The sequence below is a fragment of the Hyla sarda genome, chromosome 2, assembly GCF_029499605.1.
Source record: "Hyla sarda isolate aHylSar1 chromosome 2, aHylSar1.hap1, whole genome shotgun sequence".
NCBI classification, from domain to species: Eukaryota; Metazoa; Chordata; class Amphibia; order Anura; family Hylidae; genus Hyla; species Hyla sarda.
In genome coordinates this window covers 344,832,229-344,845,567 of record NC_079190.1, presented here as the reverse complement: position 1 = coordinate 344,845,567, position 13,339 = coordinate 344,832,229, and the positions used below count along the sequence as shown (strand labels likewise).

General features: G+C 43.5%; 1 protein-coding gene and 1 non-coding gene across 9 annotated transcripts in view; one reads left to right on the top strand and one right to left on the bottom strand.

Annotated features, from left to right (window-relative positions):
- Positions 1-12,924, top strand: part of SLC35A5 (solute carrier family 35 member A5) — a 49,252-nt gene extending 36,328 nt beyond the window's left edge. For 4 of the 8 annotated variants that reach the window (XM_056558196.1, XM_056558190.1, XM_056558194.1 and 1 more), the window contains 4 exons: positions 1,510-1,577; positions 2,989-3,736; positions 6,920-6,972; positions 7,170-8,340. In XM_056558196.1, coding sequence (XP_056414171.1) covers positions 1,510-1,577; positions 2,989-3,736; positions 6,920-6,972; positions 7,170-7,194 — 894 coding nt within the window. In that variant the 3' untranslated portion in view covers positions 7,195-8,340. Of the gene's footprint in view, positions 1-1,509; positions 1,578-2,988; positions 3,737-6,919; positions 6,973-7,169; positions 8,341-12,776 lie in introns of those variants that run through there. The other 4 variants (XR_008888908.1, XR_008888909.1, XM_056558193.1 and 1 more) reach the window with 4 other exon arrangements.
- LOC130359194 (U2 spliceosomal RNA) lies at positions 10,228-10,411 on the bottom strand. The gene has a single exon (XR_008889955.1). It is a non-coding gene; the product is annotated as a U2 spliceosomal RNA (small nuclear RNA).
- Positions 12,925-13,339: the final 415 nt, after the last annotated feature.

Here is a 13,339-nt window from a genome sequence, read left to right as displayed (position 1 = left end):
CACCGGAGGCCTGAAGCAGCGCGGACCCGACCCCGGCAACAGGTAATTATGCAACCGGGGATGGGGGAGGCAACGGGGCAGCGGCGCCGGCAATGGGTGCCGCTGCCCCTTCTCTCCCCCTGGCTATCGGCGCCACTGCCCCATTGCCGGCGCCGCTTCTCTCCCCCTGGCTATGGGGCGCCGGTACCGATAGTCAGGGGGAGAGAATGGGCAGCGGCGCCGATAGCCAGCGGGAGAGAAGCGGCGGCAGCAGGGCTCTAGACCCCAGGAAATCAGGGGGAGAGAAGCGGGCAGCGACTGCCTCTCTCCCCCTGCCTTTCCTGGGGGTGTATTGGGGTATACGCATGCACACACACGCACCCTCATTTTACCAAGGATATTTGGGTAGAAAACTTTTTTTACCCAAATATCCTTGGTAAAATGAGGGTGCGTGTTATAGGCCGGTGCGTGGTATACCCCGATAAATACGGTAGATATGCAAAGCAGCTCAATCACACCACCTTCACAGGTAGAATTTCCTAAACATCAGCATTCTCTGAACAAGAGGACCCATCTGCAAACAGCTGTTTCGGGGTACTGCCCCTCATCAGTACAAAACAGGGTGTTCTGGATTGGCTGGTGGGGGGCCTCTTGTTTAGACATTAAAACCCAATCAGTTTCTGAGACTCTGTAACTGGAGCTTAAAAGGGTACTCCGGTGAAAACCTTTTTTCTTTTAAATCAACTGGTGGCAGAAAGTTAAACATATTTGTAAATGACTTCTATTAAAAAATCTTAATCCTTCCTGTACTTATTAGCTGCTGAATACTACAGAGGAAGTTCTTTTCTTTTTGGAATGCTCTCTGATGACATCACGACCACAGTTCTCTCTGCTGACGTTATTATAATAATAATGCTTTATTTATTGTTGTCCTTAGTGGGATTTGAACCCAAGTCCCCAGCACTGCAAGGCAGCAGTGCTAACCACTGAGCCACCATGCTTCCCTTAGCATACATCTGCTATGCATCTGCTATGCATGGTTGCTAAAATGGACAGAGTTGTCAACAGAGAGCACTGTGTTCGTGATGTCATCAGTGTTCCAAAAAGAAAGGAATTTCCTCTGTAGCATTCAGCAGCTAATAAGTACTGGAAGCATTAAGATTTTTTAATATAAGTAATTTACAAATATGTTTAACTTTCTGCCACCAGTTGATTTAAAAGAAAAAAGGTTTACACTGGAGTACCCCTTTAAGCTGAATTTTAGGGAATGCTACATGTGAAGGTGGTGTGATTAAGCTGATTTGCATATTGCTTTTCCCAAAATGCCCAGTAGAGTGCTAATGGTATTTGAATCTCCACACACCAGCAAAGTTCTTGTATGATTTTCTATTACAGTTAATGTTGTTTTTTATAATATTTTCACATTTGTTATCTGACCTAGAGAAATAATGGGTAGCCTTAGTGTTTGCAACTTACTATATTTGTCATTTCTTCTCTTGTAAATAATGTTGTTTTTATATTCTGTTTTAGGCCATGGCTGTATTGTTGTCCAATTTTGTTATCATTACAACTGCGTTCTTCTTTAGGATAATATTAAAGTAAGTACCAAACCAAACGTAAATTTCATTCTGGAGCTGGTCTTTATATATTACCTTTATTTTCCCAGTGTCTGTCAATGATTGAAGAGATATGGATGACACACTACCAGTAAAGGAACCTTGCAGTGAATTTTGCAGATTCCTTGGATTCTGTGGTTTTGTCTACATTGTATGATTGTTTCTATAAAAAAAAATTCCTGCAGTCACAAGGAGATTAAACTTCCAGACTGTCACTATTAAAATAATAAACTTAAAGTGTACCTGTCATCAACATAAAACTTTTTATATAGTGTAGATAATACTATTATTTGTATATTTGTAATATACATTGGTTAAAAAATGGTATATTTTTGGGTGACAAATGCTTTCCCTGCAGCTATGTGTGTCTCTGTGAGGAGTCCAAATACCGAAAGTAAGGGCAGGACAAGCAGGGATCTGTACAGGCTCCTGGCTTGTCAATCATCCTGATGTCTGAGCTGGGAACCTGTCACAGAGCCTCAGTGCACAGAGCCCTGCTTGTCCTCGGTGTACAGTGCCCTGCTTGTCCACCCTCACTTCCTGTATTTGGTCTCCTCACAGAGACACACAGCCAATAGCTGCAGGGACAAAAATATACACATTTTTAACCAATGTATATTACTAATATACATATAATGTTATTATCTACAGGTTCACTTTTTAAGCTGCCCCCTGCCGCTCCCCCAGTGCCCCCCATATCCTTCTCCCAGCCCTGGTCTTTTTCCAGATTTTGGGGCCCAACACGTCATACTGTGCTCCACAGCGATGTCCTGCTTCGGCTGGTAATAGACTCAGTGTCAGTATCATTTAACGGCCTGGATCGGGCCATCTTTCTGCCGCTCGGGCCTGTTACAACAAACTGCCGCTCAGCCTATCACCGACAGAGGCAATGCATTGCTGCGGCCAGCAATTAGATGAGTGCAGTTTGACTTTTTGGCCCCAAAACCAGGGAGAAGACCGGGCTGGAGACCGATATCAGGGAACAGCGGAAGGTAAGTTAATATTTACTATTTTAATGGTGGTAGCCAGGGCATATAGAATAAATAAAAATGTGGCCGTGTATCCCTTTAAGCAAGGTCATGTCTGTAGCTTGCCAGATATCCAGCTCAGTGCTGAAAACTGAGCCTTGTGCACCAATTATGAAGGAGTGAGGGATGTTTGGGGGTTGGAGGAGGTGTGCTGCTGCATCTCAGTGCCACCTCTGTGACACTTGAGCTGCAAAAAAAAATCGATTTACACAGATATAAGCAAAAGGAATCCTCTTTTTGTGACCTTTCTGCTGGTATCTGTAGCCCTGTATCTGATCTGGAGCTGACAAATTCCCTTTAACTTCTAAAAACTAAAAATATAATAATGTTGTAAAAGATTCTTATTATTTTATGTTTTTTTTCAGACGGCAACTTTCATATGTTCAGTGGGCATGTCTCCTAATACTCTTCCTCTCCATAATGGGCCTCACATCACCAAATGGCACCCACAAAGAAGTCTCCGTTCATGTAGTTCACCACATTTTTCACTCAAAACCATCCAACAGCTGTATTTTTATAGCAAAGCCTGAAACTGAAGCCCACAAAATCAGTGATCAGGCAATACAGAGTACACTGAAATATATCCCCCTTGGATTTGGACACTTTTTGATTTTACTGCAGTGTATAATAGCTGCTCTGGCGAATATCTACAATGAGAAAATCTTGAAAGATGGGGACCAGATTTCAGAAAGCATTTTTATTCAAAATTGCAAACTTTACATGTTTGGTGTTTTGTTCAATGGGCTCACATTGTCTCTTCACAGTGAGCACTTCAGCAAAATCAAGTCCTGTGGATTTTTTTATGGCCATAATGGATTTTCAATTGCTCTCATTTTTGCTACTGCATTTGTTGGGTTGTCAGTGGCTTTTATACTGAAATTCAGAGACAATATGTTTCACGTACTCACAGCACAAGTGACAACTGTTATAATTACAGTTGTGTCATTTTTTGTATTCAATTTTAAGCCCTCTCTGGAATTCTTTCTTCAAGCTCCTGTGGTTCTTCTCTCTATATATATTTATAATGCAAGCAGAATAATAGAATCCAAAGGTCCTGCACAACGTGAAAAGTTAAAAATAGTAAATGGAGATGTTTGGGAGCGCTCTCGTGGTGTAAGTATTTTTTCCCCCAATTTTGGTGTATTTATTTTCTGAGGGAAATGCACTAAAAATATTTATACCAATTGTGTTTTCTAAAAGTCAGTGTATTACTTTAGACACAAGTAATTAAGCATAATGTGTATTTCAAGCAGGATTTATCACTGGTATTGTTGTTTGACACAGCTGATGTGGACTGGTGCAGTAGTCATCTGGTGTAGACTGGAATGCCCCCCCCCCCCCCCCACCACCACCTCATAACAGCAATTTTAGCAATATCTCCTTCCTATAACAGTAGCTGGCTGTGTAGTCTGGCACCATCATACCAAGTAAAAATCCACAAATGGGAAATTTAGCACTTACAACTTTTATTGTAACAACATTTTTTTTTTTTTTTTTTTTTTTAGTATGACCACAAAAAGGTGTGTATGGGTTTTGGGCTGAATTCCTTATTCATAGAATACCTGTTGTCAGGACTAATGTCCAAAACAGGTTGATTATAGTCTGCCCCCCCCCCCCCCCCCCTATAACAGCAGTCCGGTTGTATAGTCTGTTCCTCCCATATAATAGCAATCTGTCTGTGTAGTCTGGTCCTACCCCTATAATAGCAGTCTGTTATGTAGTCTGACCCTCCCCATATAACAGCTGTGTAGTCTGGCCCTCCCCCATATAACAGTTGTGTAGTCTGGCCCTCCCCCATATAACAGTTGTGTAGTCTGCCCCTCCCCCATATAACAGTTGTGTAGTCTGGCCCTCCCCCATATAACAGCTGTGTAGTCTGGCCCTCCCCCAGATAACAACTGTGTAGTCTGGCCCTCCCATATAACAGCAGTCTGGCTGTGTAGTCTGGTCATCCCCCTATAATAGCAGTCTGTTATGTAGTCTGGCCCTCCCCCATATAACAGCTGTGTAGTCTGGCCCTCCCCCATATAACAGCTGTGTAGTCTGGCCCTCCCCCATATAACAGCTGTGTAGTCTGGCCCTCCCCCATATAACAGCTGTGTAGTCTGGCCCTCCCCCATATAACAGCTGTGTAGTCTGGCCCTCCCCCATATAACAGCTGTGTAGTCTGGCCCTCCCCCGTATAACAGCGGTGTAGTCTGGCCCTCCCCCATATAGAAACTGTGTAGTCTGGCCCTCCCCCATATAGAAACTGTGTAGTCTGGGCCTCCTATATAACAGCAGTCTGGCTGTGTAGTCTGGTCCTCCCCCTATAACAGCAGTCTGGCTGTGTAGTCTGGTCCTCCCCCTATAACAGCAGTCTGGCTGTGTAGTCTGGTCCTCCCCCTATAACAGCAGTCTGGCTGTGTAGTCTGGTCCTCCCCCTATAAAAGCAGTTTGGCTGTGTAGTCTGGTCCTACCCCTATAATAGCAGTCTGTTATGTAGTCTGGCCCTCCCCCATATAACAGCTGTGTAATCTGGCCTTCCCCCATATAACAGCGGTGTAGTCTGGCCCTCCCCGTATAACAGCGGTGTAGTCTGGCCCTCCCCCGTATAACAGTGGTATTGTCTGGCCCTCCCCCATATAACAACTGTGTAGTCTGGGCCTCCTATATAACAGCAGTCTGGCTGTGTAGTCTGGTCCTCCCCCCTATAATAGCAGTCTGTTATGTAGTCTGGCCCTCCCCCATATAACAGCTGTGTAGTCTGGCCCTCCCCCATATAACAGCTGTGTAGTCTGGTCCTCCCCCTATAACAGCAGTCTGGCTGTGTAGTCTGGTCCTCCCCCTATAACAGCAGTCTGGCTGTGTAGTCTGGTCCTCCCCCTATAACAGCAGTCTGGCTGTGTAGTCTGGTCCTCCCCCTATAACAGCAGTCTGGCTGTGTAGTCTGGTCCTCCCCCTATAACAGCAGTCTGGCTGTGTAGTCTGGTCCTCCCCCTATAATAGCAGTTTGGCTGTGTAGTCTGGTCCTCCCCCTATAACAGCAGTCTGGCTGTGTAGTCTGGTCCTCCCCCTATAACAGCAGTCTGGCTGTGTAGTCTGGTCCTCCCCCTATAACAGCAGTCTGGCTGTGTAGTCTGGTCCTCCCCCTATAACAGCAGTCTGGCTGTGTAGTCTGGTCCTCCCCCTATAACAGCAGTCTGGCTGTGTAGTCTGGTCCTCCCCCTATAATAGCAGTTTGGCTGTGTAGTCTGGTCCTACCCCTATAATAGCAGTCTGTTATATAGTCTGGCCCTCCCCCATATAACAGCTGTGTAATCTGGCCTTCCCCCATATAACAGCGGTGTAGTCTGGTCCTCCCCCGTATAACAGCAGTGTAGTCTGGCCCTCCCCCATATAACAGCTGTGTAGTCTTGTCCTCCCCCGTATAACAGCGGTGTAGTCTGGCCCTCCCCCATATAACAGCTGTGTAGTCTGGTCCTCCCCCTATAACAGCAGTCTGGCTGTGTAGTCTGGTCCTCCCCCTATAACAGCAGTCTGGCTGTGTAGTCTGGTCCTCCCCCTATAACAGCAGTCTGGCTGTGTAGTCTGGTCCTCCCCCTATAACAGCAGTTTGGCTGTGTAGTCTGGTCCTACCCCTATAATAGCAGTCTGTTATATAGTCTGGCCCTCCCCCATATAACAGCTGTGTAATCTGGCCTTCCCCCATATAACAGCGGTGTAGTCTGGTCCTCCCCCGTATAACAGCAGTGTAGTCTGGCCCTCCCCCATATAACAGCTGTGTAGTCTTGTCCTCCCCCGTATAACAGCGGTGTAGTCTGGCCCTCCCCCATATAACAGCTGTGTAGTCTGGTCCTCCCCCTATAACAGCAGTCTGGCTGTGTAGTCTGGTCCTCCCCCTATAACAGCAGTCTGGCTGTGTAGTCTGGTCCTCCCCCTATAACAGCAGTCTGGCTGTGTAGTCTGGTCCTCCCCCTATAACAGCAGTCTGGCTGTGTAGTCTGGTCCTCCCCCTATAACAGCAGTCTGGCTGTGTAGTCTGGTCCTCCCCCTATAATAGCAGTTTGGCTGTGTAGTCTGGTCCTACCCCTATAATAGCAGTCTGTTATATAGTCTGGCCCTCCCCCATATAACAGCTGTGTAATCTGGCCTTCCCCCATATAACAGCGGTGTAGTCTGGTCCTCCCCCGTATAACAGCAGTGTAGTCTGGCCCTCCCCCATATAACAGCTGTGTAGTCTTGTCCTCCCCCGTATAACAGCGGTGTAGTCTGGCCCTCCCCTGTACTAATCTATTTAGTCTGTTTATTTTTCAGTTAATCGGGAACCTTTTGATCCATTGTTTAAGGGAACCTCTAGACAGCCCATGGCAAGTAGTCAAAATAGGAATTGGGCAATACCACATGCATGATCCTTTGTTCTTGCCAGAAAGTCAGCATTGGGAGACAGCTGTGTCATTTATCTTTTTTTTTCTTCTTTTTATTTTTTTATTTTTTTGGTGAATGTATTCATTGAGGTTTAATTTTTTGGATTTCTTTGTCATTTTCTTTTTATAAAAATTTTTAGGATGGTGAAGAGCTTGAACAATTAACCAGAGCAAGTGATGACTCCGAGACTGATGAAGACATTTTTTAATACATGTGATGTTGGACAGACTGAAAAAGAATGTACTGTATTTTGAAAAAAAGTTTACACTTATGGGACATATTATTTTCTGGAAGAACTACTTTGGTAGTGGAAAAATGGTGGTTTGTACGAGATGGCTCATATTTATTTTGTACAGTTCTGGAAAAAACAAAACATTTCTGGGTTGAGAAGAATATAAAAAGAGAAATTTTTGCTAAAAATATTTACGGTAGGGCATTTTGTCCCATATAAACTATGCTGCAAAGAAGAAATGTTGTTGCCCTGAAGCTTCTTACACAGATCTTTAATGTTTAATCCCCTGCCTCAACTCCTAGTTATTTGGGATTTCCAGATTGGGGATCATACTTTGACCATGTGCCTGCAGGAAAGCTAGTATTACTGAACAGGGCTGTAGGTGCTTTGTAGTCTTAACTTTGCTGTTACAGATTGACTTAGACCAGTGTTTCCCACCCAGGGTGCCTCCAGCTGTTGCAAGACTACAACTCCCAGCATGCCCGGACAGCCTTTGGCTGTCCGGCCATGCTGAGATTTGTAGTTTTGCAACAGCTGGAGGCGCCCTGGTTGGGAAACACTGACCTAGACTATTGCATCTAAGCAACTCATTCTCATCTGTAGGGTTAGATTTACAAACCAGAGTTTAAAAAGAAGCTTGGAACAGATGTTAAATAAAGAAGTATTAAGGAAATCTTATAGATTTCTTTTACAAATCTCTTCACAGTTTTGGGATGCAAGAAGCAACTGCACCACAAACGCAGTGTGTGAACTTGCCTTATAGGTGCATAAATGGCTTGCAACTGCTGGTACCGTTTTTTGTGACCTTCACCTATTGGGAGAACATGAGTCCAGTGACAATTTTTGCTTCTGTTTGTGACTCCGATAAAAAGAAAACAAAAGGCAACACAAGCACAGCCACCTCTATTGTGGAGACTGCAAAGGTCCCTGTTCTGTTTGTGTAAGTGCCACCTCTGGTACTGTCACCTATCAGACATTGTGGCAAATTCTCTGAGAATATTAAAGGGGTACTCCGGTGGAAATTTATTATTATTATTATTATTATTTTTTAAATCAACTGGTACCATAAAGTTAAACAAATTTGTAAATGACTTCTATAAAAAAAAAATCTTAATCCTTTCAGTACTTATTAGCTGCTGAATACTACAGAGGAAATTCTTTTCTGAACACAGAGCTCTCTGCTGACATCACGAGCACAGTGCTCTCTGCTGACATCTCTGTCCATTTTAGGAACTGTCCAGAGCAGCATATGTTTGCTATGGGGATTTTCTACTACTCTGGACAGTTCCTAAAATGGACAGAGATGTCAGCAGAGAGCATTGTGCTCGTGAATCAGCAGACAGCTCTGTGTTCCAAAAAGAAAATAATTTCTTCTGTAGTATTCAGCAGCTAATCAGTACTGGAAGGATTAAGATTTTTTAATGGAAGTAATTTACTAATCTGTTCAACTTTCTGGCACCTGTTGAATTAAAAAAATTAAAGTTTTCCACCGGAGTACCCCTTTAAGATGAGGATAGCTTTTAAAGGTTATTTTTCTTGTATTAAGTAATACTACCAATCACATATGGTTACAAAAGATATTTTTACATGAGTGCCTTAGTCTTTTCCAGGTAGAGTTTCTACCTTGCAGGAAAATGTTTCCATTTACTATTTTAATTATATTGCAATGGTTGGGAGCATACAATTGTGTTAATAAAGTTGGCCCAAAAAAAGTTTATACATTTTGATAATTTAGGAAATTAACCGTATAACTCTTTAGAAATCTATGTCCATTCAATTTGTGCTCTGTGAGTGCGTGTAGCTACACTTTGTATACCTTCTGGCATGCATGCTTTCATCTTCCCTACTACTTTTTTGATTCCTTCTCTCTGGATGCCTTGGTATAGTCGTTTACCACAGGCAGTTTATTTCCTACCAACTCAACTATAATGTGACATAAAACTATATGACCACCCAGCACATTCCTCACACACTAGTGATGTCCGGTTCATGAGTGATTCGTTCTTTTCATCCGGTTCTTTTCAATGAACCAGATGATTCAGTTCACCAGACTAAATGAATCATTTGAAACAGTTCAGTATGCAAACCAGTAACTGCACTGGGAACCTGGCCCTAGAGGGAATGATCTGCACAGACTTGGAGATCAGGTTCCAGGCAGCAGTTCTCCTGATCCCTTAGGTTGCAGCAAACAGACTCTAGTCCTCAGTAGAACAGTACATTGACTCAATGGAAGAGATTTATTATTTAGCAGTAAATCTGCATGTGTTAACTAACACTTAGGGTAGGCTCACACGTAGCACATCCACAGCGTGTTTGACACTGCGAATACTCTACTGACCATCCCTACAGTGTGCCTCCTGCCATGCTCCATGTGTCCTTTTTTTTTTTTTTTCCTTTAAGAGCCAAGGAACGTGTTCTCGAATCAACCAAAGTGCAAAAAAAAAGTGCACAAAGGGAGAGGCCCCCCCAACAAACCTTACCCTTCGCCACCAGACCAAAAGGTACCTGCAAGGTTCCTGGCTCGATGTCCCTTTTCACCGAAGCTACTGAGGGACTACAAATTCTCCCGGCATCCCCCTTGGTGTTAGCCAAGGTATCTGCCTGCAGAGCCATAAACGGTCAGTACCCTGCCCATGCAGGAGTACCGGGGGTTTTTGCAAGGAGGTGCGGAACCTGATGGCCACACACACCTCCCCTAGAACACCAGGAGGGAAACCCAGAAGGGCTACCGCATCCTGACAAATCCTGTGGACACACGACATGTAAAAAGTGACACAGTGAACAAAAATAAAAAAATAATATAATGTGTGCCGGTTTACTGTCCGGACATTTGGCAGGAATTTATAAAAATTTCTCCGATCCTAGCCAGAAGGCCGGGAATCAAGAGGTGAGTGCCACAAGTTGTAGGGATATGGTGCAAGTGCTTTCACTCAGGGTGCCTGTCCTCTCAGTGAGTTTCGGCACCTTGGGGTCACCACTCACATCAGGGCAGCCGTTGAGCTGATTCCGCCAAGAACCAGCCCCGGTACATCTGCCCCCTCCATGCAGCACTGTCTTCACCAGTCTCACATCGGTGGTGTCTGGTCCACCAATAAAACTGATAAGAACAGATACTACACTTGATCTTAGCCAAAAGGCCGAGAAGCGATGCCGTGCTTCGTGTGTCCTGCCTTGTTTGCTCATAGCAGCAATCCGCCGCTACTAGCAGTCACAGTGCGCATTCTCACACACATTGCGGCCATTCCCTGATGCACTACGTGTGACCTTACTCTACGAGTGGGTTCACATCTGAAAATTTTGCTAGAGTTTTTCTGCAGCAAAATATGGAGGCATGAACGTATTCTTCTGCAGAATGATGACTTGTACAAGTCAAAATATTGAACATTCAAAACAGTGTGCCTCCAACTGTGGCAAAACTACAACTCCTAGCATACCTGTCCAGGCATGCTGGGAGTTCTAGCAACAGCTGGAGGCACACTTTTTGGAAAACACTAATTCAAGGTGATAAACTTATTCACATTGCTGTGAGTTCAATATTCTGATTGCTGAATGTTAGGGGAGGTTGGGATTAATTTAGGGACATGATATTGCGTCAGTAAGCTGTTCTACTGATGCCTGGAGTCTGCCGCAGTCCTGTACTGAAGATCTGCTCGGACGGTTCTTGGAATCAGTGATCAGATAGTGACTCGAACTGTAATGAGTAGGTGACTGTGCAGGCAGATCTTACCAGGGAGGGAGGGAATTGTGCAGTGGAACTGTGTAGTTATACACATATGTACATTACTCATATGTATTGCTGTGTTATAGAGCTCTATCACCAGAATTGGGAGTAGGCAGACAGGAGGCTTAATAGAATTTAATGGAAGGGGGTGTGGACAATCGGAGATGCAGGGTGTGACATCACCACAACTGCCTCCTAGTCCCTCCCCACACTGCCGACTGGTCCAGCCCCCTTCCAATATATTCTATTAAGCCTCATGCACAGCAGGAATTAATAGACTACAGTGAAGGGGTAAAGGCCAATCGGCAGTGTGGGGAGTGACTGGGAAGTAGTTACTGGTGAGTCACAATCCCACCCCCTACTTTTCAGATTGAGAACCGAAGAATCGGTTCATGAATCGGTTCATTTCAGTGAATCACTCGAAATGAATAGATTCACTTTAGTTATACGAACTTTCCATCACTATCACACACACAATCTTAGTGTGCAAGATTTATCAAAACCAGTGTAGAGAAAAAGTTGACCAGTTGCCCATTACAACCAATCAGCTTGCCTCGCCATTTTGAAAAAGGCCTCTGAAAAATGAAAGAAGCAATCTGATTGGTTGCTATGGGCAACTGGTGAACATTCATGTTGTATATGGGAGTTTGTTGTCCACAAATCATAGTAATGTATGAAGCATTGTGTCAAATATCCCTTACAGCTAGATAGAATTTAGGTAATGAACTTGTACCTTTTTGAATATGTAAGGGGAACAAAGGTTGTAGTGAATCTGTAAAGCCACACCAAACCTTAGGTAGATCACCCATGTAGGTATGGCAGCGATAAAACATGTTACTGGCAGCAGAATCCCATTAGCCAAATGTATGGTTCAACGTAACCTGTTAAAAGTAGCTCTTGTAGCAGTATTGCTGCTGAAAGTTTGACTCCGTGCAATATTGCTTGTGCACAATAGAAGAGAAATTGCCATGGTTTTGGCTTTTTGCCGGAAATACTTGTTAAGGGTCTGTTCACATGTGCAGTATTCTGTGGAGGATTTGAAGCTGCAGATTTGTTGCTGTGTTCAGTCATTTGGTTTACATGGAACGCTACAGCATAAAATTTGCAGCTTCAAATCCTGCACAGGATACTGTACGTGTGAATACACCCTTAGGTCTATTTACATATACAGTATCCTGCACATATTTGATGCACTTGATTTGAAGCCGTGTTCATTCATTTAGTTTACAATGAAATCTGCAGCTTCAAATGCTGTGCATAAAATATGCACAGGATACTGTATAAATACACCATGTTTAAAAAAAAAAAAAAAATTATGTGACCTGTCAAGTGACAGATGTTCTTAAAGGAGTAGTCTCCTGGAAAGTAACTTGTTGTGCCCGGCTGCAAAAAGAAGAAAACAAACTTTAACTCTCCTTCCTCCCTTCCCCCGTAATGCCGCAACAGCTGTTTGGTCCTCCGGTCTGGTCTTCTTCCTTCGGATTGTCACACTACGCTCAGCCAATCACCGGCCAAGGCATCGCTGTGGCCAGCGATAGGCTAAGCACAGTGTGACGATCCGTGCACACGGAAGATGACCGGGCCGAACAGCTGTAGTGGCGCTACGGGGGAATGGAGGAAGGAGAGTTAAATTTTTTTTCTTCGTTTTCTTTTCTTTCTTTTTTTTTCTTTTTGCAGCCCAGGCACAACGGACTAAAGTTACTTTCCAGTAGACTACTCCTTTGATATACTTGCCAGCTAATGCTAGCCAAAACTTTATTCTGTGGAAAATGATGCTCATTTTTTATTTTCAGATTACCTCGGAGTCAGAATTATCAAGTCCCTTTCCATTGCATTTTTACTGCATGTGATGAAAATATACTACTGACTTACCAAAAAATATCTGGATATTAACTGTTAAAACTTTTCTCTATAAACAGTACTTTATCCTAAGTGACTATCAGTGTCGTCTTCCTAATTTTCCGAGTACTATATGACAACTACATAGCTATACTTATTTCCAGATTTGCAGTTTTGCTTTAAAGTTGCTGTGCCATAACACTACCAACAAAATAGAACCAGATCATGTAAAATGACTTTTATTAACACATATGCAAAAAATACATACAATAAAAATAATAAAAAGAGGATAAAATAAGGCACTACAATAGCAGTCACAGAAGATGGGAGCAGGCAAGTGGTGTAGCCCTACATGGAGTACAGGGAATAACTGGTGTACCATAGGAAGTACAAATGTAAACATGGAAGAGGTCACTGGATATTATTGAGAAATGAATTTTTACTACATTTTTCACACATTTTAAATGAATTTTAGCTGTTTGCAGCAATTTTTTTTATATTTGCACAATTGCGGTAC